The sequence below is a fragment of the Phyllobates terribilis genome, unplaced genomic scaffold (assembly GCF_046119375.1).
Source record: "Phyllobates terribilis strain yellow unplaced genomic scaffold, ASM4611937v1 Scaffold_12__6_contigs__length_324123572, whole genome shotgun sequence".
NCBI lineage: Eukaryota > Metazoa > Chordata > Amphibia > Anura > Dendrobatidae > Phyllobates > Phyllobates terribilis.
In genome coordinates this window covers 164,841,517-164,867,881 of record NW_027362772.1, presented here as the reverse complement: position 1 = coordinate 164,867,881, position 26,365 = coordinate 164,841,517, and the positions used below count along the sequence as shown (strand labels likewise).

Sequence of the window (26,365 nt, the reverse complement as noted above, 5' to 3'; positions counted from 1 at the left end):
GCCTCTGAGATGGGCACGACAGTCATTTTCCCTGGCTGGCGTGGGGGGAGGGAACACTGAGGAAGGGGAACGCTGTAGTGCAGGAGCAGGGAGGAAGCAGTTCCTGGGTGCATTGAGAAGGGAGTATAAAAGGTGGGCACCATCTTAATTCAGTGCAGAGAAGTCTGAGCAGAAGTGACAGGGAGCAGGGGCTCTGCATGAGCTCTGCTCCGGAGGTGGGCCTAGTAACAGAGGCCCAGGCCTGGAAGAGGGAGAATGAAGGAAGAGGAGCGGAGAAGGCTCCAGGAACGAGGAACGAAGGGATCCCAGGGGTGCGGACGGGCGAGTCGCCACCGCACGCCCGAATCCACCTGCGTGGAGGGGTCAGGCCAAAGGGGGAGACCGGTCCCCGAAACTAGTGGAGGCGGGAAACGACCCTCAGCTAGAAACCGGAGGCTGTGACATTTTATGTGGTGCAGCCCCTCGCTACACCAGCTAGGAAGGCACCACATAGGGTCAGGTAAACTGGCGCCAAGTTTTCCAAGAGGAGGCCCGAGGCAGCCGGACAGAAGGGTTGGTAAGAAAGGCCAGACAAAGGACACACAAAGGGGGTCCTATGAAGCGCTCCAAAGTTATCTGGGAGTTGTCTGAGCCCCTCACCTGGTGAGCACAGTACGACGTGGGCAGCCGTTACCTGCAGAAGTGGTGTGGATAATAAGAACTGTGAGTAAAGGCCCTGGACTGCATCACTGACTCCGTGTCATTACTGCTGCTGCCCTGCACCATCACCCCTATCCTCCGCATACACTGCCCTGAGGCTATACTCCTCCCGTGGGGAGTTATGCTACGCTCTGCTGCACCCACAACACCAGCCTCAGCGGTCTGCCCTGCAGCAGCGGTTCACTCTGACCGCAATCCACGGGTGGCGTAGTCGGACATTTAAACATCAAAACCACATAAATAGTTCCTCCACTGGTTTGACCGCCCTGAGCCATGGAACCGGGTCGCCGCCACGGAGACTACAACCACCAGCATCCACCAAAAAGGGTCCGGCTCCGGGTGTCCCAAGGCCCAGGGGGCGCGTCAGAACATTTTCATCACCTTTCACAATCACCAATGGGACAAGGCAGGGATGTCCTCTGTCCCCTCTCTTATACATCCTAGTGACGGAGCACCTGCTCTCATTAATTCGCCATAACGCCAATATTAGGTGGATTGAGGTGGGAGGCACCGAGTACAAGTGCTCTCTATTTGCTGATGATGTCCTAGTATATATCACTCAATCACATATATCCATCCCTGCTGTTATGGCTGAAATAGATCACTTCGTTACATGGTCAAATTTCAAAATCAATGCAGCGAAGTCTGAGGCCCTCGATGTCTCCCTCCCCAAATCCATACAGGATTCCATCCAGTCCAACTTTCCCTCTGTCTGGCCCTCAAAGGGTATCAAATACTTAGGAAATCCTATTCATAGAGACCTCTCCCGTCTATGTTATCTTAATTTTGGGCCCTTTATTGAACATCTCCATACAGACCACGGTTGGCAAGTTAGAACTGTAAGATTCACTATGTGAACCACTGGTGTTTTGTGGAAAAGCACATGTACACTGTGTTCCAAATTATTATGCAAAAAGTGTTTAGGAGTGAAAAGGGAAGAATTTGTTTGTTTGTCAGTTAAACTCATTGATGGTGATGTGTGTCAGGGCTCTTTATATCACTGTAAACAATTGCAGACACCTGTGCTAATTAGTTTGGCAGGTGTGTCCAATGAAAGGCAAGACTACTTAAGAAGGCTGTCTCACATTATTAAGCAGCCTACATTTTCTGCCAAAATGGGAAAGAAAAAGGATGTGTCGGCTGCTGAGAAGCAACAAATTGTGGAGTGTTTAGGTCAAGGCATGACTACAATCAACATTGTGCGATGATCAGGATGAAGTGTCTTGGCAATCAAGAAGTATGTAGCTGATTCACAGTACACACGTGTGTGTGCTGATAAGGGCAAACTGAGGACTCTTTCCTACAGGCAATTACGTCAGGTTAAAAGAGCAGCGGCAAAAAAGCCTTGTCATAGCAGCAGACAAGTTTTTGAAGCTGCTGGTGCCTCCAACGTCCCCCGAACAACAAGATGCAGGGTCCTTCAGAGGTTTGCAGCTGTGCATATGCCATCCTGTCGACTTCCTCTATCCACTGCACGCAAGCAGAAACGGCTCCAGTGGGCCAAACAATACATGAAGACTGACTTCAAAACTGTTTTGTTCACGGATGAGTGCCGTGCAACGCTCGATGGTCCAGATGGATGGAGTGGAGGATGGCTGGTTGATGGACACCCCACGCAAACACGGCTACAGCGCCAACAAGGAGGAGGTGGAGTAATGTTTTGGGCTGGAATCATGGGGAGAGAGATTGTCGGCCCCTTTAGGATCCCTGAAGGGGTAAAGATGAACTTCATAATGTATGTGGAGTTTCTCAAACAGCACTTCCTGCCATGATTCAAGAAGAAGAACCGTGCATTCCACAGCAACATCATTTTCATGCATGATAATGCACCGTCTCATGCTGCACATAACACATCTGCATCTCTGGCTGATATGGGCATAAAAGGGGACAAACTTATGGTGTGACCCCCATGCTCCCCTGACCTCTACCGCATTCAGAACCTCTGGAGCATCATCAAAAGGAGTGTCTATGATGGCGGGAGGCAGTTCACATCTAAGCAACAGCTCTGGGAGGGTATTCTGTCCTCATGCAAAACAATTGAAGCAGAAACCTTCCAAAACCTGACAAATTCAATGGACGAGAGAGTTCAGAAGCTCATTTCGAACAAGGGGTCCTATGTGCAAATGTAACACAACCTAGAATAAAGTTTTAAGTTGAAAACTGTTTGATTTCAGTTTCTGATAACCTGCTAATGCTTATAATTTCAAAAATGACCATTTTTTTGGTCTTTATTAAAATGAAAAGGTTGATTGAAAAGTGTGGGGGATCTAAGAGTGTGGCAACCCAGTAGTCAGGATTACTTCAAATTCTGACAATCTGAGGGTCGTGTTGCAGGTAGTGCAGCAAGAAGGCACTTATGTGTCTTGCGCATCTCGGAGCCCCAAAATTATTTTCCGGGCTAGATGCAGCTAAAAATTATTATTAATTTTTAATCTGGTGGAGCTTAGTATAGATGGCCTAATAGAATCAGTACTGCACACTGCTACAAAGCCCAAATTATTTTCCAGCCAAGATACAGATAAACATGATTAGTAATTTTAAATCTGGTGGAGTTTAGTATAGATGGCCTAATAGAATCAGTACTGCACACTGCTACAAAGCCCAAATTATTTTCCAGCCAAGATACAGATAAACATGATTAGTAATTTGAAAGCTTAAAATGGTTGGTGAGGTGATTTTAACCAATCATCAAGCTTTTACTCTCCCCAGGATGACACAGGGGTAGAAAAGTCGTTTCGGATCCATGATTTGTTCATCTTTATGAACGTGAGTCTGTCTACATTATCAGTGGAGAGCCGCGTGCGATTATCTGTCAGCACACCACCAGCAGCGCTGAACACACGTTCAGACAGAACGCTGGCTGTGGGGCATGACAAGATCTCCAAGGCGTAAGTGGCGAGCTCCGGCCATTTATCCAGATTGGAAGCCCAAAGAGAGCAAGGGTCCAGTGACACAGTCATGGCTTCAATGTTTACTTGGAGATACTCCTGTACCATCGTCTCTAGGCGTTGACTATGTGTCAGACTTCTTGTCTCCTGTGGCCTTGCAAAGGATGGGCTAAAAAAGTGGTGAAATGATTCCGCAAAATTGATGTTACCAGCAGATACTGTGTTTCTGTTACGGTTTGAGTGCTGAACACTCGACGGTCCCACGGTTGGCAAGTTGGAACTGTGAGATTCACTACGTGCACCACTGGTGTTTTGTGGAAAAGCACATGTAAGATTCTGGAACAGTCTCTGCTGATACTCCTGCATGCGTGCATCCATTTCTATGGCAGGAATAATTTCTGCAAATTTACTTTTGTACCGGGGATCTAACAGTGTGGCAACCCAGTAGTCAGGATTATTTCTAATTCTCACAATTCGAGGGTCATGTTGCAGGTAGTGCAGCAAGAAGGCACTCATGTGTCTTGCGCATCCAGGAGTACCAAGTCCCTGTTGTGTTGGTGGCGAGGTAACAATCATGCTTTCTTCCTCTGTCCTCTCCCCCCAACCTCGCACAACAGAAATGTGATCAAGGTCTCCCTCATCTGATGAGTCTTCCATCACTTCGTCCTCCACTTCTTCCTGGGCTCCTGCACCTTCCTCACTAGTTTGGCTGCTACCATGCACCCTGGTAAAACCATCTCCCCCACCCTCACATGCCTGCCGCCTCGGTGCTGCCGACCGTCTGGAACTTGCAGATGTTAGCCCTACCGCATACAACTCCTCCTCCTCTACTTCATCCACCTCCTCTTGTGCCACCACCTGACTCCGAATTCTGTTTAACATGTGCTCCAGCATGTAAATCACCGGAATAGTCATGCTGATAATGGCATCGTCAGCACTAAACATCTTCGTCGCCATTTCAAAACTGTGCAGAAGGGTGCATAGGTCCCTGATCTGAGACCACTCCTCCAGCGTGATTTGCCCCACCTCTGGATCTCGTTGGCCCAGTCTATACGTCAGAACGTATTACACCAGGGCTTGTCGGTGCTGCCACAGTCGCTGCAACATGTGCAGAGTTGAATTCCACCGGGTAGGCACATCGCATTTTAGCCGGTGAAGTGGCAGGCCCAACGACTTCTGTAGAGATGTAAGTCGCTGAGCTGTGGGATGCGAAGGGCGGAAGTGAGCACACAGCGACCGTGCCCTCTGCAGAAGGCCATCTAGTCCGGGAGAGTGGGCTAAAAATTGCTGGACAACCAGGTCCAACACGTGAGTCATACAAGGCACGTGTGTGACATTGCCCCGGCGAAGGGCCGCACCCGGGTTTGCAGCATTGTCGCACACGGCCTTCCCTGGTTTCAGGTCCAGTGGAGACAACCATTCATGAAATTGGTTCTCCAGAGCTGACCACAACTCCTCAGCTGTGTGACTCACATTTCCCAGACATTTCAAAGTAAAAACCGCCTGATGACGTTGAGCCCTACTGCCAGCATAGTAAGGAGGTGTGCAGGATCCCTTCTGCGCAGTTAGAAAGCTTGTGGCATGACCAGACAGGCTTTGGGTGCAGGTGGAGGACCGAGAGGTGGTTGAGGAGGCAGAAGCAGTGGAGGAACTTTGAGATAAAGAGGATTGACGCACAGCTCGTGGGGATGGCAAGACTTGGACAGCAGCCCCTTGTCCTGCTGTCACCATAGTTACCCAGTGCCCAGTCAGAGACATGTAACGCCCCTGTCCATGCCTACTCGTCCAAGTGTCTGTGGTGATATGTACCCTGTCACACACAGAGTTTCTCAAAGAATCGGTGATGTTGTGAGCGACATGCTGGTGGAGCGCAGGCACACCTTTCTTTGAGAAGTAGTGCCGACTGGGCATCTGGTACTGGGGCACTGCGACGGACATAAGGTCTCGAAAATCCTCTGTGTCCACCAGGCGGAAAGGCAGAATTTCTGTAGCCAAGAGCTTGCAGATGGTGAAATTCAACCTCTTAGCTTTCTCATGGCTAGGAGGAAATGGTCTTTTACTTGTCCACATCTGAGGGACCGAGGGCTGGCTGTTGTGCTTAGACGGGGTTGATAAGGGTGTCCCCGGCAAACTGTCGGTCTGTGAGGAAGATGCAGGCGGACATGTTAGGTTGCCTTGATCCAAAGGTGGTGCTATCAATGTCGGACAGCGCTCAGCACCAGCTGGTGTTACCACCTCCAAAGAAAATGATGACCTGCCAATCACGCTGGCTGTTGCGGGTAAAGAGGTGGCAGGTCTGCGTCCCAAAACAGGTGTGACTGCTGTCCCCCCAGTCACAGAGGATGAAGAGGCCGCAGATGCACAAGATGGGGCAGACGGTGGTTGGCCCGGCCGGCTAGGCCGCATTGTAGCACAGTGAGCTTCCCACTGCAACTTATGCTTCATGTCCATGTGCCGGTTCATGCATGAAGCACTGAAACTATGTATTTTTTGGCCTCTACTTAGCTTTTGTTGACAAATGTTACAGATAATACGAGTTGGGTCATCTTTATCGATCTGAAAAAATGCCCAGGCTATGCAGGGCTTAGCACCCATGCGACCTGAAGAGCCACCACGACTTATGGTCAGAGGCAGAGTTGTGTTTGAGGATGCAGTTGTTGACGTGCTTCCAGTACAACGTCTCTGTCCAGGAAGGCGCAACCTGACCTCGTCGTCACTAGCATCCTCCTCCACCTCCTCTGCTGACCTCATCTCTTGGCTGACTGTGGGTTGACAGTAAGTGGGATCTCCAACCTCATCATCATCACCCTGTGTGTTATCACACCCGTCGTCCTCAGAGCCAACCTGTTCCTGCCCTGACAAAAAACTAAAGTTGTCGCTCCAATCAGGTATTTGAGTCTCATCATCGTCTTCCTCATTGTCTCCACCAGCAGGAGTTACAGTTTGGGAATGAGGGTCTACATTATGGCCAGAACCTTCTGCGTCTGGTCCTGGATCCGACTCATAAAGATTCTGGGCATCAGTGCAGATCATTTCCTCGTCTGGATTCACAGAAGCACTGGAGCCGACTTCTGATTCCCAGGCTACAGTATGAGTAAACAGCTCTGCAGACTCAACCATCTGTTCTACCTCATACTCAGATGGGCGGCTGGAGATTTGGGAGCTGTGAGGAAGCAAGTGCGATTGGGGTGACACCTCTGAGGACTGGAGTATTTGTGATGTTGAAGTTGATGTGGAGGTGAGCCCACTTAAAGGAGCACTTGATATCCGTTGAACCACCTGCTGTTTTTGTGCCTCATCTGGAATTTGTAGCGATTGGCGTGGCCGTAAGAAAGGGATCTTATCACATTGTCCGCAAGAAGTAGACATTTTAGTTTGGCTGTAACATGGTCTTTCTTCTGCAGATGTTACTGTTGCTTTAACACCTACCCCACGGACACAACCTTTTTTCCCCTTCCCAACACGCCTATTCCCCTTTCCACCAGCAGTAGGCCTTTTTCCACTCATTTTGGTGGTTAACTAATTCACAACTCTGGAGTTGTTTGCATAAAAAAACAATGGATGAGAACCGAGCAGAGCTGAGTGGCCAAACTGTGGTATTAGGCCAAAACTATTGTCTGGGTTAGAAGCAGAAAAAAATTATATTCAATTTGCAACCTGATGGAGGTCAGTATAGATGGACTAATAGAACAAGTCCCACACACTGCTAGAAGGCCAAATATTTTTTCAGAGCTAGATGCAGAAAAAAAATATTTTTAATTTGCAACTTGATGGAGGTCAGTATAGATGGACTAATAGAACAAGTCCCACACACTGCTAGAAGGCCAAATATTTTTTCAGAGCTAGATGCAGAAAAAAATTATATTCAATTTGCAACCTGATGGAGGTCAGTATAGATGGACTAATAGAACAAGTCCCACACACTGCTAGAAGGCCAAATATTTTTTCAGAGCTAGATGCAGATAAAAATTATATTCAATTTGCAACCTGATGGAGGTCAGTATAGATGGACTAATAGAACAAGTCCCACACACTGCTAGAAGGCCAAATATTTTTTCAGAGCTAGATGCAGATAAAAATTATATTCAATTTGCAACCTGATGGAGGTCAGTATAGATGGACTAATAGAACAAGTCCCACACACTGCTAGAAGGCCAAATATTTTTTCAGAGCTAGATGCAGATAAAAATTATTTTTAATTTGCAACCTGATGGAGGTCAGTATAGATGGACTAATAGAACAAGTCCCACACACTGCTAGAAGGCCAAATATTTTTTCAGAGCTAGATGCAGATAAAAATTATTTCTAATTTGCAACTTGATGGAGGTCAGTATAGATGGACTAATAGAACAAGTCCCACACACTGCTAGAAGGCCAAATATTTTTTCAGAGCTAGATGCAGAAAAAAATTATATTCAATTTGCAACCTGATGGAGGTCAGTATAGATGGACTAGTAGAACAAGTCCCACACACTGCTAGAAGGCCAAATATTTTTTCAGAGCTAGATGCAGATAAAAATTATTTTCAATTTGCAACCTGATGGAGGTCAGTATAGATGGACTAATAGAACAAGTCCCACACACTGCTAGAAGGCCAAATATTTTTTCAGAGCTAGATGCAGATAAAAATTATTTTTAATTTGCAACCTGATGGAGGTCAGTATAGATGGACTAATAGAACAAGTCCCACACACTGCTAGAAGGCCAAATATTTTTTCAGAGCTAGATGCAGATAAAAATTATTTTTAATTTGCAACTTGATGGAGGTCAGTATAGATGGACTAATAGAACAAGTCCCACACACTGCTAGAAGGCCAAATATTTTTTCAGAGCTAGATGCAGATAAAAATTATTTTTAATTTGCAACCTGATGGAGGTCAGTATAGATGGACTAATAGAACAAGTCCCACACACTGCTAGAAGGCCAAATATTTTTTCAGAGCTAGATGCAGATAAAAATTATTTTTAATTTGCAACCTGATGGAGGTCAGTATAGATGGACTAATAGAACAAGTCCCACACACTGCTAGAAGGCCAAATATTTTTTCAGAGCTAGATGCAGATAAAAATTATTTTTAATTTGCAACCTGATGGAGGTCAGTATAGATGGACTAATAGAACAAGTCCCACACACTGCTAGAAGGCCAAATATTTTTTCAGAGCTAGATGCAGATAAAAATTATTTTTAATTTGCAACTTGATGGAGGTCAGTATAGATGGACTAATAGAACAAGTCCCACACACTGCTAGAAGGCCAAATATTTTTTCAGAGCTAGATGCAGAAAAAAATTATATTCAATTTGCAACCTGATGGAGGTCAGTATAGATGGACTAGTAGAACAAGTCCCACACACTGCTAGAAGGCCAAATATTTTTTCAGAGCTAGATGCAGATAAAAATTATTTTCAATTTGCAACCTGATGGAGGTCAGTATAGATGGACTAATAGAACAAGTCCCACACACTGCTAGAAGGCCAAATATTTTTTCAGAGCTAGATGCAGATAAAAATTATTTTTAATTTGCAACCTGATGGAGGTCAGTATAGATGGACTAATAGAACAAGTCCCACACACTGCTAGAAGGCCAAATATTTTTTCAGAGCTAGATGCAGATAAAAATTATTTTTAATTTGCAACTTGATGGAGGTCAGTATAGATGGACTAATAAAACAAGTCCCACACACTGCTAGAAGGCCAAATATTTTTTCAGAGCTAGATGCAGATAAAAATTATTTTTAATTTGCAACCTGATGGAGGTCAGTATAGATGGACTAATAGAACAAGTCCCACACACTGCTAGAAGGCCAAATATTTTTTCAGAGCTAGATGCAGATAAAAATTATTTTTAATTTGCAACCTGATGGAGGTCAGTATAGATGGACTAATAGAACAAGTCCCACACACTGCTAGAAGGCCAAATATTTTTTCAGAGCTAGATGCAGATAAAAATTATTTTTAATTTGCAACCTGATGGAGGTCAGTATAGATGGACTAAAAGAACAAGTCCCACACACCGCTAGAAGGCCAAATATTTTTTCAGAGCTAGATGCAGAAAAATATTATATTCAATTTGCAACCTGATGGAGGTCAGTATAGATGGACTAATAGAACAAGTCCCACACACTGCTGGAAGGCCAAATATTTTTTCAGAGCTAGATGCAGATAAAAATTATATTCAATTTGCAACCTGATGGAGGTCAGTATAGATGGACTAATAGAACAAGTCCCACACACTGCTAGAAGGCCAAATATTTTTTCAGAGCTAGATGCAGATAAAAATTATTTTTAATTTGCAACCTGATGGAGGTCAGTATAGATGGACTAATAGAATGATGCTATGCCCAAAAGGTTTTACTTCACTAGGTGCAGTAAAAAAATTGTTATTCTATACACAGGTGGTGTAGCTTGCAACACAGATAGGCTACTCCACTGACTAACACACTCTGCAATAGGCCAAAAAGGATTAGCTTTGCTAGATTTAGCCAAATGCTGTGAAAAAAACTTGCACAGCTCTGGCACAGACCTGCCTGGCAAAAACTGATAGGAACTGATGTAACCTAGTCCTGAAAAGGACTCCAATTACAATTAGTCTTTACTCCCACAATCTATCTATTTAAGAGCACAGACCTGCCTGATAAAAGTCGTAGGAAATGCTGTAACCTAGTCCTTAAAAGGACTGCAATCACAACTATTCCCTACTCCCAAGCTATCTGTAGATTTGTGCGAAAATTGGCTTTAAATTAACAAGGTATAGCGCACACAGCAACAGCGGTGCCATCTAACACGCAGCTGCAGCAGTGAGAAATTGGTGGCGACGGGGAAAATGGCTGGGTCTTATAGGGCAAGGACATGTGAGATACACTGCCAATGACACATGCCCTTGCTTGTGTGAAAAAAAGCACTTCGCTCCATGTGTGCGCTGCTGATAGGCTGACAGACTGCACCTCCCCACTGTAAATGCGGGAAAGAGAAAAAAAAATGGAGATCTTCATTATTCCTGCAGAGATCCATCCCCTGCCCCTCCCCCCACCCCACTGTACACTCAAACTGCGTATTAACATTAATTTTCAGCATTACTGAGAAAAAATCCAGTTATTATTTTGGTGCACGAACAGTTATCGAACATAACCTCGAACAGACAAATTTTTTTCAAATCGTTCGTGTTCGCCGAATGGCTCGAACACCGCCCAAAACAGCTAGAATTTGAGATTGGCGAACAGTTCGAGTCGAACAACACTCATATCTACGTGCAAGTCCTTGTCCCAGGGCAGTGCTCAATTATACCTCCCCCATTCCTTGCAATGCAAGCGTAAATATGCAGCCAACCAACTACCCACCCACCCGCAGGCTGCAATACCATACTGCTAGCTTTCACTTGAAATGGGGCCTTTTAGTTTGGAGGAGGCCGAAGCTGGCCACTACCTCATGGCTGCTTCAGCAGCGAGGTATACATACTCAGTCCCCAGCCGCCCGGCGGACGGGTGTCCACGCTCGGTCCCCAGTCGCCAGAGGGCGGCCTGGTGTCCATACTCGGTCCCCAGCCGCTCCGCGACCGGGTGTCCACACACGGTCCCCAGCTGCCTGGGGGCGGCCGGGTGTCCATGAACGGTCCCCAGCCGCCCCTATATCTCCTGTTACCTTCCCACACACTTTTCTTAGCCTGGCCTGCTATAGGGCAGCATTGCACGAGCCCACCAGAGAACAAGACTCCTCCGGTGCGCCCTGGCTTCTCCATCAGGGGAGTTGAGAGTGCCAAGGTGAGGAGCATGATGATGATAGAAGTTAGCATCTGCTTTGTTTTCTTGGAATGCAAGCGCATGTATGTGTAGCACCCTGAGGATTCGGCTGCTACAGGGGTATTGCACCTCAAGCCAGAGGTGTGATATTTCACTCCCGGGTAAGGATGGAGTGTGGAACTGAGCTCAGTTAGCTGCATGCACTACACACATCCCATTTCCGGGGAACAGACCGATGGTACTCCCACTAGAGAAATGTGCAGGTACAACTGAGTCTGTTCCTGGCTGGAGTGGGAGGGGGGTGGAACATCCCAGTAGTGTAGGGGCAGATAGGGGGAGCAGTCTGGGTAGTGCTAGGAGCTCATTGGGTGCTGGTCACCTGAGCTCACACATAGAGGGAGTATATAAGGTGGGCACCATCTTAGGACAGGGTCTTTTGCAGAGTGAGGTCAGTCTGTCAGAGCAGAGGAGAAGAGCAGCTCCAAGGCCAAGAGAGAGAGAGAGAGGAGAAAGAAAGACCCAGAGGGGGAGAAAGAAGGAACTCCAAGAGCCCAAATTAGACCAGAGGGTGAAGAGTTGGCAACAGGGTACCGGATCCCAAGCTGGCAGAGGCTACAGCACACCTTAGCCAGGAACCGGAGGTCGTGGGCAGGATCTGCCACGATCACCCACTAAATCCACCCGGAAGGCAGACCAGGAATAGGGTCAGGGAACCCAGAGACAAGGGTTTACCACCAAGAGGCCCGAGGGAGCCGGACATAGGTGGATCCCTGGTGGGGAAGGCCAGAGAAGAGGACAGGACAGAAAGGGAGCTCAGGACCACGCTCCAGAATCACCTGGGGGTTGGCCGAGTCCAGGACCTGGTGGACGCAGCATGGCTCGGGTGGTCACTTAAGGCCGGAGTGACCAGAACAACTGCAGTAAGTAAACAAACCCTGAACTGCACAGCCCGACTCTGAGTCTCATTTCCATCCCCGCTGCACCACCACAACCCCCATCCTCTGCAACTGACCCCCTGAGGCTATACCCCTCCCGTTGGGGGTTATACTACCTGAGCTGCACATACATCACCAGCCTCAGCGGACCCTGCTGCAGCGGCGGCCGTATTGACCGCAATTCAACGGGTGGTGTAGTCGACACAAAAGAACATCTAGTAACATCTTAAGGACTGCCACACACTGAGCTTGACACCCTGGGCACGGACCGGGTCAAAGCCACTCGGAGACTACAACCCCCATCTGATCCGGCTCCGGGTATCCCTAACAACACTGGCCCAGGGGGCGCGTCAACTTTGGCGTAGTCGGCAGGATACCGTGCCCGCAACAACCGGGTACTGCGTGCCTGAAGAGAAGTTCACCGTTACCTTAAAAAGAAGTCTCCCGCCGGTTCCGGAGGGTCCCAGCCATCGGGCCCCATCACAGGTCGTTTCCCGCCGGTTGTCCGCCATTTGCAGCTTTTTCCCGCCATCCATGGAGTTTCCCGCCACTGGGAGACGATTCCCGCCATTTCCGAAGATTTCCCGCCTTGGAAGAGCGGACGCCATTGTGGGCGTGCCAGAGGGTGGCAAGAGGCCACCTCCCATCGTGGGCCAGGTCGAAGAATGGCGCCAAAAGCGGAAACCGCGCCCACCAACAGAGACTGTGATGCTGGAAGTGTCCATCAGCGTAAGAGAACTGCCCCTGGAACTGAAGTTGCCCCGGGACCACCCTCGATGTGGGCGGAGACAGAAGAAGAGAACAAAGATGGGTGTCGCCTGGAGCAGTCTGGAGAGAGCGCACCCGGAGACAAGACGTCTGGAAGAGAGTCCAGAGAGAGCCTACCCGGAGATGGAGGGAGAGTCAGGCAGCACCGACCCAGTGGTCAGGAGCCTGTTGCAGGTCGCCACTCCAGAAGGCCTGCTGGAGATCCTAGCACAGCTCCCCCGAGACCGGGAGTGTGCACAGACCGCGCTGGAGGGCCTCGCACGGAGGATGGCCCGGGTGCAGCGGGAGACGTTGGCGGAGTGGAGCCGAGAGATGGCCCAGCAGACCGAAACCCGTCAGCGGAGCACGCCACCCGAGACGAGGAGACAGACCGCCTCTGAGGATGGCGCAGGAGGAATGAAGGCAGGAGACGGCGCCGAGAAGGGAGATGAACGGACGGAGGCAGGTAAAGGGGACGTCTCTACCCCGAGCCGGGAAACCGCGTGCCTGCCCCAGCTCCCCGTCGCAGAGCCCGAAGTTCCCCCTGCCGTGCCCGTCGCTGCATCGTCACCGCCGCCGATTAGGCCTCAACCGGAAACCGCGGCCGCGACGCCTGTGACGTCACACGCCTCGACCTCGAGCGTGGCCAAGCAGGAAATACCACCGGCCTGGTCGCAAGGCCTAGTAGCCCCGGGCGCCGCAATACCAACAGCGCCCCCTACCTCCGCGGAGCCACCGGCCTGGTCGCAGGGCCGAATAACCCAGGGCGCCGCCGTTCTTACGGTGCCCTTTGCCTTTAAGGTGCCCCAGGCCTGGTCGCAAGGCCTGGTTGACCCGGGTGCCGCTACCATCAACGCGCCCTCAGCATCTAGAGTGCCGCACCTGGGTGAAGATCTATTCGCCCAGCATACGTGCCCGGATGGGCAGCCCTTTGTATGGCCCCAGGAGTACATTCAGCTGGAACTCCAGAGAGCAAGGCCAATGTGCGAGCCCCTGATTCCGGCTCCGAAGCCCGTCAGGAGAACCCCGCTCCCGCTAGAAGAAGCACAATTCGAGTGGGACCCCACCGGAGGAGATCTCATGGGGTTCACTCAAGAAACGCGGGCAGCCGCAGCAGAGCGAGTGGAGTGCTGCTGCCAGCAGTTGGCAGACTTCGAGCGAGAACGGAGAGAGAGGCGGGTCAGAGAGCAGCGGCTGCAGGAACAGAGCGCAGGGCAGAAGAGCCGGACCAGGAGGAACCCCCGTGCAGCTCATGGTCCCCGTACCACCGGGACTGTGATTAAATTCAACCTGCAGCATGGGTGGGGCTTCATAAGAGACCATCATACCCCCGGCGACGTCTTTGTAACCCGCAGAGACGTAGAAAGCCATCTGCCGGAGGGACACAGAGGTCGTGACCTGTATGTAGGGAACGAGGTCACCTTCACCCGGCACAAGTGTGCCAAAGGACCGTACGCCCTCCATGTGCATCGCCTGACGGAGGAGGAGCTGCGGTGTGAGGAGGAGCAAGAGGACCCGGACGGGTCTGAAGAATCTAAAGAAGGAGCAGGAGGACGCCGTCGTTGAAGTACAGTAGAGAGAGACTGTATAAAGTTGCCCGTCGGGGTACCAAGAACTGTTGCTGCTTAAAATATGTCCCCGTTGGGACAAGAGTGAACTGTTAACCCCGTGTGTCCCTATTCCCACTGACCGAGGACTGAGAGCGGTCAATCCTCCCTAATACCTGGCCGAGGACTGAGAGCGGCCATATCCCCTTGTATATAGTTGCGCTTCCTAAAGCGCCCCCTACCGGTTTTATAGGAAAATGTTTTCTTCCAAAAGAGACTGTCGCACTTTACCCGGTCACAAGTTGCACCGTGACCGGAGGAACCAGAAACAAGAATGTTTATATGAAAAGTTTATTGCTGCTGATGATGTTTTATATGTTTTATATGTTTATGTTTATGAAAAAAATTGTATGTTTTGGATGTTTTTGTTTATATCTTACAGCCCGAGGACGTGCTGTGATTTACCAGGGGGGAATGTAGCACCCTGAGGATTCGGCTGCTACAGGGGTATTGCACCTCAAGCCAGAGGTGTGATATTCCACTCCCGGGTAAGGATGGAGTGTGGAACTGAGCTCAGTTAGCTGCATGCACTACACACATCCCATTTCCGGGGAACAGACCGATGGTACTCCCACTAGAGAAATGTGCAGGTACAACTGAGTCTGTTCCTGGCTGGAGTGGGAAGGGGGTGGAACATCCCAGTAGTGTAGGGGCAGATAGGGGGAGCAGTCTGGGTAGTGCTAGGAGCTCATTGGGTGCTGGTCACCTGAGCTCACACATAGAGGGAGTATATAAGGTGGGCACCATCTTAGGACAGGGTCTTTTGCAGAGTGAGGTCAGTCTGTCAGAGCAGAGGAGAAGAGCAGCTCCAAGGCCAAGAGAGAGAGAGAGAGGAGAAAGAAAGACCCAGAGGGGGAGAAAGAAGGAACTCCAAGAGCCCAAATTAGACCAGAGGGTGAAGAGTTGGCAACAGGGTACCGGATCCCAAGCTGGCAGAGGCTACAGCACACCTTAGCCAGGAACCGGAGGTCGTGGGCAGGATCTGCCATGATCACCCACTAAATCCACCCAGAAGGCAGACCAGGAATAGGGTCAGGGAACCCAGAGACAAGGGTTTACCACCAAGAGGCCCGAGGGAGCCGGACATAGGTGGATCCCTGGTGGGGAAGGCCAGAGAAGAGGACAGGACAGAAAGGGAGCTCAGGACCACGCTCCAGAATCACCTGGGGGTTGGCCGAGTCCAGGACCTGGTGGACGCAGCACGGCTCGGGTGGTCACTTAAGGCCGGAGTGACCAGAACAACTGCAGTAAGTAAACAAACCCTGAACTGCACAGCCCGACTCTGAGTCTCATTTCCATCCCCGCTGCACCACCACAACCCCCATCCTCTGCAACTGACCCCCTGAGGCTATACCCCTCCCGTTGGGGGTTATACTACCTGAGCTGCACATACATCACCAGCCTCAGCGGACCCTGCTGCAGCGGCGGCCGTATTGACCGCAATTCAACGGGTGGCGTAGTCGACACAAAAGAACATCTAGTAACATCATAAGGACTGCCACACACTGAGCTTGACACCCTGGGCACGGACCGGGTCAAAGCCACTCGGAGACTACAACCCCCATCTGATCCGGCTCCGGGTATCCCTAACAACACTGGCCCAGGGGGCGCGTCATATGTAGTAGCGGCTAGGCCTGAGGTGGTCAGCGTTTTGGTGCATATCCTACCTCCTCCGAGGATTGCTGGATGTTTTCCTGCTACTATCCCAGTTCTATGACTCCCGTTAAAACAAAGCTTCAGGTGATAAATGATGGATGAGGTGGTGGCAAAGGAGAAAGAGCAGGTGGAACAGTGACCATTCACATCAATATCAGGCCAGTCAACCACACATGTCTTGTAGGATATGTTTCTGTACCAAAAGGAGCGGTTCGGCTACACAGTTATAGGGCATACAGTGAGTGCAATGCCTACCAAAAATTTAGAGGCACTCCAATGCCCCTTGGAAGTGACATGGAGGTCAGAGGGCCTTAACTAAACCATTTTTTCCATTTATAGCAACTGGGTCTCCTGTGCACTGTTGGCCTAACAAGTGAATGGAAGGCTTTTCAAAAATTATGAGGAACTGCAATGCCCCTTGAAACAAACGTGGATTACAGCGTACTAAAAACCTTCTACCCATTATTGGGGAGTGGGTCTCCCTTAGTGTTCGCCTATGCATTGAAAAGCAAAAGCTGACTAAAATTAGGAGGAAATGCAATGCCAGTTGGAAGAGTCATGGAGTTCGCAGTAGCTTAACAAGACGGTTTTAATGCCCCTTGGAAGAGACGTGGAGGTCGCAGTAGCTTAACAAGACGGTTTTAATGCCCCTTGGAAGAGACGTGGAGGTTGCAGTAGCTTATCAAGACGGTTTTAATGCCCCTTGGAAAAGTGGTGGTGGTCGCAGTATCTTAACAAGACGGTTTTAATGCCCCTCGGAAGAGACGTGGAGGTCGCAGTAGCTTAACAAGACGGTTTTAATGCCCCTTGGAAAAGTGGTGGAGGTCGCAATAGCTTATCAAGAAGGTTTTAATGCCCCTTGGAAAAGTGGTGGTGGTCGTAGTAGCTTAACAAGATGGTTTTAATGCCCCTTGGAAGAGACGTGGAGGTCGCAGTAGCTTAACAAGACGGTTTTAATGCCCATTGGAAGAGACGTGGAGGTCGCATAGCTTATCAAGATGGTTTTAATGCCCCTTGGAAAAGTGGTGGTGGTCGCAGTAGCTTAACAAGACAGTTTTAATGCCCCTTGGAAGAGACGTGGAGGTCGCAGTAGCTTAACAAGATGGTTTTAATGCCCCTTGGAAGAGACGTGGAGGTCGCAGTAGCTTATCAAGACGGTTTTAATGCCCCTTGGAAAAGTGGTAGTGGTCGCAGTAGCTTAACAAGACGGTTTTAATGCCCCTTGGAAGAGACGTGGAGGTCGCAGTAGCTTAACAAGACGGTTTTAATGCCCCTCGGAAGAGACGTGTAGGTCGCAGTAGCTTTACAAGACGGTTTTAATGCCCCTTGGAATAGTGGTGGAGGTCGCAGTAGCTTAACAAAACCGTTTTAATGCCCCTTGGAAAAGTGGTGGAGGTCACAGTAGCTTAACAAGACGGTTTTAATGCCCCTTGGAAAAGTGTCGGAGGTCACAGTAGCTTAACAAGACGGTTTTAATGCCCCTTGGAAAAGTGGTGGAGGTCACAGTAGCTTAACAGTACAGTTTTAATGCCCCTCGGAAGAGACGTGGAGGTCACAGTAGCTTAACAAGATGGTTTTAATGCCCTTCGGAAGAGACGTGGAGGTTGCAGTAGCTTAACAAGACGGTTTTAATGCCCCTTGGAAAAGTGGTGGAGGTCGCAGTAGCTTTACAAGACGGTTTTAATGCCCCTTGGAAAAGTGGTGGAGGTCACAGTAGCTTAACAAGACTGTTTTAATGCTCCTTGAAAAAGTGGTGGAGGTCACAGTAGCTTAACAAGAAGGTTTTAATGCCCCTCGGTAGAGACGTGGAGGTCCCAGTAGCTTAACAAGACGGTTTTAATGCCCCTCGGAAGAGACGTGGAGGTCGCAGTAGCTTAACAAGACGGTTTTAATGCCCCTTTAAAAAGTGGTGGAGGTCGCAGTAGCTTAGCAAGACGGTTTTAATGCCCCTTGCAAGAGCCATACAGTACAGCATCTTAAAAATATTATTCCCATTATTGGGAAGTGGGTCTCCAACAGTCTTTGCTTATGCCTTCCAAGCAAAAGCTGACAAAAGTAAGGACGGAGAAACTTTCAATAATGGCAACACGGACCACGGTCACCCTGGTGGTATAGTGGGGGTGGAGGCTGAGGATAAGGAGAAGAACATAAAACAGCCGAAATAAGGAAGCGTATACCCATGTGTGGGTGTGAAGCGGTGCATGCGAATACACCTCCCGAAATAACACAGTGGATTTGACTTTATGTTACTCTGCTGTCATTTGGTGGTGATGAGAAGTCTGGCCCAATCCAGCCCTTGTTCATTTTGATAAGGGTCAGCTTGTCAGTGTTGTCAGTTGACAGGCGAGTGCGCTTATCAGTTATAATTCCCCCAGCGGCACTAAAAACACGCTCCGATAACACGCTAGTGGCAGGACAGGCCAGGACCTCCAAGGCGTACAGAGCGAGTTCATTCCAAGTGTCCAGCTTGCATACCCAATAATTAAAAGGCACAGAGGAATCACGGAGGATGCTGGTATGGTCGGCAAGGTACTGCCTCACCATCTTTTGAAACTTTCCACTCCTTGTGAGAGTACCCCGCGCCTCAGGGTCTGTCCGAAGGGAGGGTCTGAGAAAACTGTCCCAGAACATTGACAGTGTTCCCCTGCCTCTGCTGGATTGGAGTTGCGTCTCTCTCGCATGTACGCCTTGGTTGGGCAACGAATTGTGACCTCTGCCACTAGCGTGTTCAGATGGGAATTTTTTTGACAGTTCTGCAGCAAGGGCCTTCTGGTACTGCCCCATTTTTGTAGACCTCTCCACCTCAGGAATAAGAGAGTGTAAGTTCTCCTTGTAGCGGGGGTCTAAAAGTGTCACCAACCAGTAATGACTGTCACCCAACATTTTGACAATGCGAGGGTCACGGTTAAGGCAGCGTAACATTAAGTCAGCCATGCGTGCCAGACTGGTAAAGGGCAAGACTTCCGTGTCCTCACCAAGATGACAACTGACCATGCTCTCCTCCTCCTCTTCTTCCTCCTCCCCCCTGTCCACAGGCCACCCACGCTGAACCGACAGTATGACAGTTGTACAGGTACTACCATCTACAGTGCATGATACAAGCTCCTGTTCTTCCTCCTCCTCCTCCTCCTCCTCTCTCTCATTGTCCCCCAATGCACGTTGGGATGAGATGATGCTGGGCTGTGTGTAATCGACTGCTATGGCTTCTTGATCCATCTCATCATACTCTGGCTGCAATGCCTCCTCTTTAATTCTCTGCAGAGAGCGTTGCAAAAGACAGACAAGTGGGATGCTGATGCTAATGATGGCGTCATCGCAACTCACCATCTTGGTGGACTCCTCAAAGTTTGTCAAGATGGTACATATGTCAAACATCCAGGTCCACTCCTGAGGTCTTATGTGTGGAGTCTAACCTGAATATCGACAGTTTTGTTGCAGCTGGTACTCCACAACTGCTCTCTTCTGCTCACAAATCCTTTGCAACATGTGGAGGGTAGAGTTCCAACATGTGGGGACATCACACACCAGTCAGTGTGATGGAAGCTGCAAACGCTTCTGCAACACAGCAAGGGCGGCGGAAGCTGTAGCCGACTTGCGAAAATGAGCTGACAGGCAGCGTACTTTGACGAGCAGATTGTTATGTTCTGCTACCAGAGCTAAGGAAAGAGAGGAGATCTGTCCCTACGATAGAACTCAGCTGAATCCCTACGATGTAACAGGGAACCTGATCCTGCGATCAGACCTGCTAAAGTCCTAAGCTAGTCTGTACGGAGACCTATAGATGTGGGGAAGGAATCCCTACAAGTACTAAGGACTGGGAGGAATATGGGACACCTCCTAACAGAAATAGTAGCAGACAGACGAACAAACAAAATATATAGAACATAGAGGTCCGTAGACCAAGCAAACTAACAGAGTTAGATACAGAGCACAGGCTAGCTAGAAAGTAGTTATACAATGAAGTCCAGCAAAGCCAGAAGGGCGGAGCAGGATTAAATAGGCCAACAAGGTCATGTGACCAGCAAAGGAAAAAACCTAAGAGCAAGGTTCTAACACAGATCTGGCAACTCGGGGTACGATTTAAGAAACCGCTGAACCACGAGGTTAATCACATGAGCCAGGCATGGTACGTGTGTGATCTCGCCTCGCCTCAGAGCCGCCACCAGGTTACGGCCATTGTCACACACGACCATGCCTGGATGTAGGTTCAGCGGTGTCAGCCACAGATCTGCCTGCTCTTTCACAGCAGTCCACAACTCACAAGCAGTGTGAGGTTTCTCACCTAAGCTTATGAGTTTCAGCACAGCCTGTTGCCGCTTGGCGGAGGCAGTACTGCAATGCTTCCAGCTTGTAACTGATGTGGTGATATCTGAGATGGAGGCTGAACATGAGGAGTAGGATGAGGAGGATGCGCAGGAGCTGTACACTGTGGGGCAACTCTGACTGACATAGGGCCCGCAATCCTCGGTGTGTGGAGGATCTGTTCCGTCCCAAGGTCCGACTGGGTCCCGGCTTCCACTATGTTTACCCAGTGTGCCGTCTGGGATATGTACCGTCCCTGGTCACAAGCACTTGTCCACGTGTCCGTTGTCAGGTGGACTCTCCCAGTAACTGCGTTGTTGAGGGCACGGCAGATGTTTTGGGACACGTGCTTGTGTAGTGCGGGGATGGCACACCGGGCAAAATAGTGTCGGCTGGGGACCGAATACTGAGGGACGGCCACCGCCATGAGGTTGCGGAAGGATTCCGTCTCCACCAGCCTAAAAGGCAGCATTTCCAACGCAAGCAGTCGTAAAATGTGTGAATTTAGGACTATGGCCTGTGGGGCGTTAGCTGCGAATTTCTGCTTTCATTCAAAGGTCTGGGATATGGACAATTGAACGCAGCGGTGGGACTTGGACGTGGACATTGATGCTGTTTCTTGAGAAACTGCCATAACAAGTGAAGACTGAGAGGAGGGGGCATCTTTGCATGCAGTATGGACTGGGGATTGCCTGGCACACACAACAGGGGGCTCTATTGCACACACAACAGCGGAAGAAGCAGTGGTGACACCCGCTGACACTGGTCGTGGACCCTGGGGTTCACCCCACAAAGTCGGGTGCTTTGCTGCCATGTGCCTGATCATGCTGGTGGTGGTCAGGCTGGTAGTTTTGTCACCCCTGCTGATGCTGGCATGGCAGGTGGTACAAGTGGCCTTTCTGGTGTTATCAGCAGAGTTTTTAAAAAAATTCCAGACTCTGGAAGACCTACAGGTTGTACTGGCAACGTCCCTCGTGTTGGTGTTACGGGGGGAACGGTTGCCTGCCTTCTGTGTGCGGCCACCACACTGCTTCTTCCTGCCTGTTGGGGTACTCTGCCTCCCTCACCCTGTGTGCTGCTGGACTCGCTCTGCATGTCCTCCTGCCACATTGGGTCAGTTACTAGATCATCCACCACCTCCTCCTCTTCCACTTGCGCACCACGATCCTCCTCCTCACTTCCTGGCAATTGTGTCTCATCATCGTCCACCTCTTGTGACAAATTGCCAGTGTCGACTTCCTGTGGCCATGACTGTTCAAATATTTGGGCATCGCTACATGGGATCTCCTCTTCCACCACTTCAAGAAGAGCAGGCGAGGGGCACAAATCTGGAAATGGTCCAGTGAACAGCTCTTCAGAGTGTCCAACTGTGGAATCAGTTGCTGTCTGACGACACTCGGCATCGTGGGAGGAGCATCAGGGTGAGGAGGAGTATGCGGTTGAGACTCACGGCTACTAAGATTTGACCGTGTGGAAGACAGACCGGAGGTGGTGGTGCCCAGGTAACTGGAAGTATTATCTGCTATCCAATTAATAACCTGTTCACACTGATCAGTTCGCAATATTGGTGTTGTTCTGTGCTTCCCTAGTAATTCGGTCAAGAAGTGGGAGCGAGAAGATGTGGCTTTTGGTTGTGGCACATTTTCACCTTGGCCACGGTCCCGTCCTCTTCACGCACCATCACCAGAACGTCCAGTTCCACGTCCCTTGCCTCGCGCCTTGCACATTGTAAAGGAAGTAAAATAGCTTACACTCGCACTATCAATGGAAAAAGGGTAATAAAAAGTAGATTAGAACCATGGAAGACGAAAACCACAGTTCTATTTCTCTGGCCTACACCCGACTCTTTTAAACAATCTGAACAATCAGGGAGACACTATTACTGTTTTTCTTCACGGAAAAGATACCAAAAGCTGAATAATAGAGATTTTTTACCGTGGAATAGCAAAAACAACAGTTATTGTTTACAGGGGTAAACCAGACAATTTTAAATATATATATTTGTGGCTGAACAGTGAGCGACACACTCAAACTGTTTTTTTTAAGGTAAAAATGGCCCAAAAGTGGATAATACAGAGGTTTGAACCGTGGAACTGCAAAACCACACTTCTGTTTCTCTGTCCTACACCAGACTATTTTAAACAGATATATTTGTGTCTGAACTGTCACAGACACACTTTTTTTTGGGGGGAGGGTACACCAAAAGTTTAATAAGACGGGTATTTGTACAGTGTGAAGGAGGAAAAGAAAAAGAGGATTTAGATGAAAAAAAATGGATTTTTCCTGGCCGCCCAGGACCTGGAGCTAAGTCCAGAAATTTCAGCAACAGGAGCACACAGGACTGTAATGCAGCGTTTGCTGGTATAACAACAACAACAGGAAAGAAATAGAAAAGGTTCACCATTGCACAACTTACCTTGGACGAACATATTTAAAGGTGAGCTGAGCTCTGAATAGGTTCCCTGATAGTATTTACAAAAGTAGTCCCCATTGTTTTCACTCTGAATGTTCACAAAGGGAAATTCGCTGCTGCTGCTGCCATTTAGGGTCTCGTTCTTTCCATTTGGTTTTTCATGTACAAAGTAAAACAAGTTCACCTGCACTGGTGCATTTGTACATTTCAATGTTAAGTTGTCACCTTTCATAATGTTGTTTGTAGGATCTTTTGTAACTATTTTGAGAATTGGCTTTGGAAGAGCGCCTAGATTAGAAAAAAGGGGATTATTACATAGTAAATTATTAAAGCATACCTATAAGTGCAAAAAAATCTCAGGTTATATTGTTATAAATGTCGATTTGTATCAGATTTAATAGCGACAGCAATGTTACATCTAATCTGCTTATTTTAGAAGAATGAGTGGTGCTGTGTTCTTTTAGCCAGTTAGATATTTTCTCCAGACTACTGGACCTACAGGTTTCAACTTTACAGATTCTTGAGGTGACTGCTGAGATTTCTGAAGCACATAACTCCATATATACAGGGTGGGCCATTTACATGGATACACCTAAATAAAATGGGAAAGGTTGGTGATATTAACTTTCTGTTTGTGGCACATTAGTATATGGGAGGGGGGAAACTTTTCCAGATGGGTGGTGATCATGGTGGCCATTTTGAAGTCGGCCATTTTAGATCCAAATTTATTTTTTTCAATGGGAAGAGGGTCATGTGACACATCAAACTTATTGAGAATTTCAAAAGAAAAAGAATGGTGTGCTTGGTTTTAATTTAACTTTATTCTTTCATGAGCTATTTTCTAGTTTATGACCACTTATAAAATGTGTTCAAATTGCTTCCCATTGTGTTGGATTGTCAATGCAACCCTCTTCTCACACTCTTGACACACTGATAGCAACACCGCAGAAGAAATGCTAGCACAGGCTTCCAGTATCCGTTGTTTCAGATGCTGCACATCTCGTATCTTCACAGCATAGACAATTGCCTTCAGATGACCCCAAAGACAAAAGTCTAAGGGGGTCAGATCGGGAGACCTTGGTGGCCATTCAATTGGCCCATGACGACCAATCCACTTTCCAGGAAACTGTTCATGTAGGAATGCTCGGACCTGACACCCATAATGTGGTGGTGCACCATCTTGTTGGAAAAACTCAGGGAACGTGCCACCTTCAGTGCATGAAGAGGACAGCACATCATCATGTAGCAATTTCAGATATCCAGTGGCATTGAGGTTTCCATTGATGAAGAATGGCCTCACTATCTTTGTATCCTATAGACCACACCATACCATCAATTTTTGTGTTCCAACAGTCTTGGAGGGATCTATCCACTGTGGGTTCGTGTCAGACCAATAGCAGTGGTTTTGTTTGTTAACTTCACCATTCACAAAAAAGTTTGCCTCATCACTGAACATAATGTTCTGTGCAAACTGAGGGTCCTGTTCCAATTTTTGTTTTGCCCATTCTGCAGATTCAGTGCGCTGATCTGGGTCATCCTCTTTGAGATACTGCAGTTTCTTTATATATAGCAGGGGAGGGGGACCTTAGGCCAGTAAGCCATTTACTGCCCATGATGACCTTTTCTCTGGCCCCCGGGAATCTCAGTGCTCAGAATGGCAGCTGCGTTTTGCCAGCCGCCGGCCATTTAATTTCTTCTTTCACTTCTGAAAGCTCGTGCAATGGTAGATTTCGTCCTCATGCTGGCCAGTGTCAGGATGTACTTTGTGGGTAGAGTTAGCATTTGATGCACTCCTGCAGTAGAAGACAGAAGCGACAGCGCCTCCTGTGAGGTCTATACTGCAGCCCCAAAGTATTTCCTGTGAAGTTTATGCTGCAGCCCCATGTTTCCTGTGATGTCTGTGTTACAGCCTCTTGTCTCCTTTGAGGTCTGTGCCCCAGCCCCATGTCTCTTGTGATGTTAATGCCACAGTCCTATGTCTTCTGGGATGTCTATGTCACAGCCCCATGTCCCATGTCTCTTGTGATGTTTATGCCGCATCTCCGTGTCTCCTGTAATGTATATACAGCAGTCTCAGTGTCTCCTAAGTGATGTATATAGAGCATTCTTGATGTCCACTATGTGATGCATATACAGTAGTCTTGGTGTCCTCTATGTGATGTATATAGCAGTCTCGGTGTCTCCTCTGTGATGTATAACAGTGGTCTCGGCGTCCTCTATGTGATGTATATACAACAGTCTCAGTGTATCCTATGTGATGTATACAGCAGTCTCAGTGTATCCTATGTGATGTATACAGCAGTCTCGGAGTATTCTATGTGATGTATACACAGCAGATCTCCCACTTCTCCACTTCTAAATGTAACATGGGCAATGATATATTTCCCACTGTAAGGAGACCTGCAGTGTAATATACAGTACATGTGTTCAGAACAACTTCGTGCTGTGAGTTCTTTACAAAATTTATTGCAAAGAGTCCCCTATGCTCCAGACCGATGCAAATCTGGATAAGCAGTTACTAGTAGCAATGTCATCCATACCACCTAACATCACAGCCGCACCAAACAGAAGCAGCTCCAGCCATCACAATAGGGGTGAGGTAATTAGGGTGAGTTTGACCAAATGTAGTAGGGTAATTTCCAATTGATAATTTTGTAGGCCCCCGAAGGATGGTATAAATATCTAGATGGCCCTTTGCAGAAAAAAAGGTTCCCCATCCCTAATACATAGCTTCTTTTATTATTTTTTTTCTCTCTACCATGTAGCTACATCTTTACCACTAGGGGGTGGTAGCTGCATACAAATTAATACACATGACATAGAACGCAAAACAAGCTGTATTAATAAATGTTTAAAGGGGTATTCTCAAGTTTGGAAGTCATCCACTTTTCTAGCATTATATGGCACCATAAAAAAAAAATAATTTGCCCTGCAAAAAAACAAACCTTTGCATGGCTACACCAAAGAAAATAAGGAAAAAAAAATTCAAAATATGTTGATGAACAAAAGAAAGGCGAGAACCTGCTGGTTATGCACCAAATGAGGTCACATTCTTATCATCTTCTCGATGAAGCCTGCTTTCACCTTCATGACCAAGCCTCATTTCTCAAGTCTGACATGCGTCACTTTATGTGGTAATAACTTTGGAATGCTTCTAAATATCCTGGTGATTCTGAGATAGTTTTTACATGACACATTGCACTTTGTTAATGGCTAATTTTAAGATGAACTGTTTTGTATTTATTTGTGAAAATATCAGAAATTTGACAACAATTTTTAAAAGCTATCAATTTTTAAAAACTATCAATGGTTATGCCATTAACCCCTTTAAAGCCCATGACGTACTAATACGCATCTGTGCCCTGGGGCTTAAGAGCCTGAC

At 48.2% G+C, this 26,365-nt stretch overlaps 1 protein-coding gene across 1 annotated transcript in view; it reads right to left on the bottom strand.

The window, feature by feature from the left end:
• The window catches only part of LOC141173170 (immunoglobulin superfamily member 1-like), a 107,659-nt gene that overhangs the window by 39,953 nt on the left and 41,341 nt on the right, over nucleotides 1-26,365 (bottom strand). Inside the window, exon 3 of the mRNA XM_073657803.1 lies at nucleotides 22,987-23,271. Within this exon, the coding sequence (XP_073513904.1) occupies nucleotides 22,987-23,271 (285 nt within the window). The remainder of the gene's footprint in view (nucleotides 1-22,986; nucleotides 23,272-26,365) is intronic.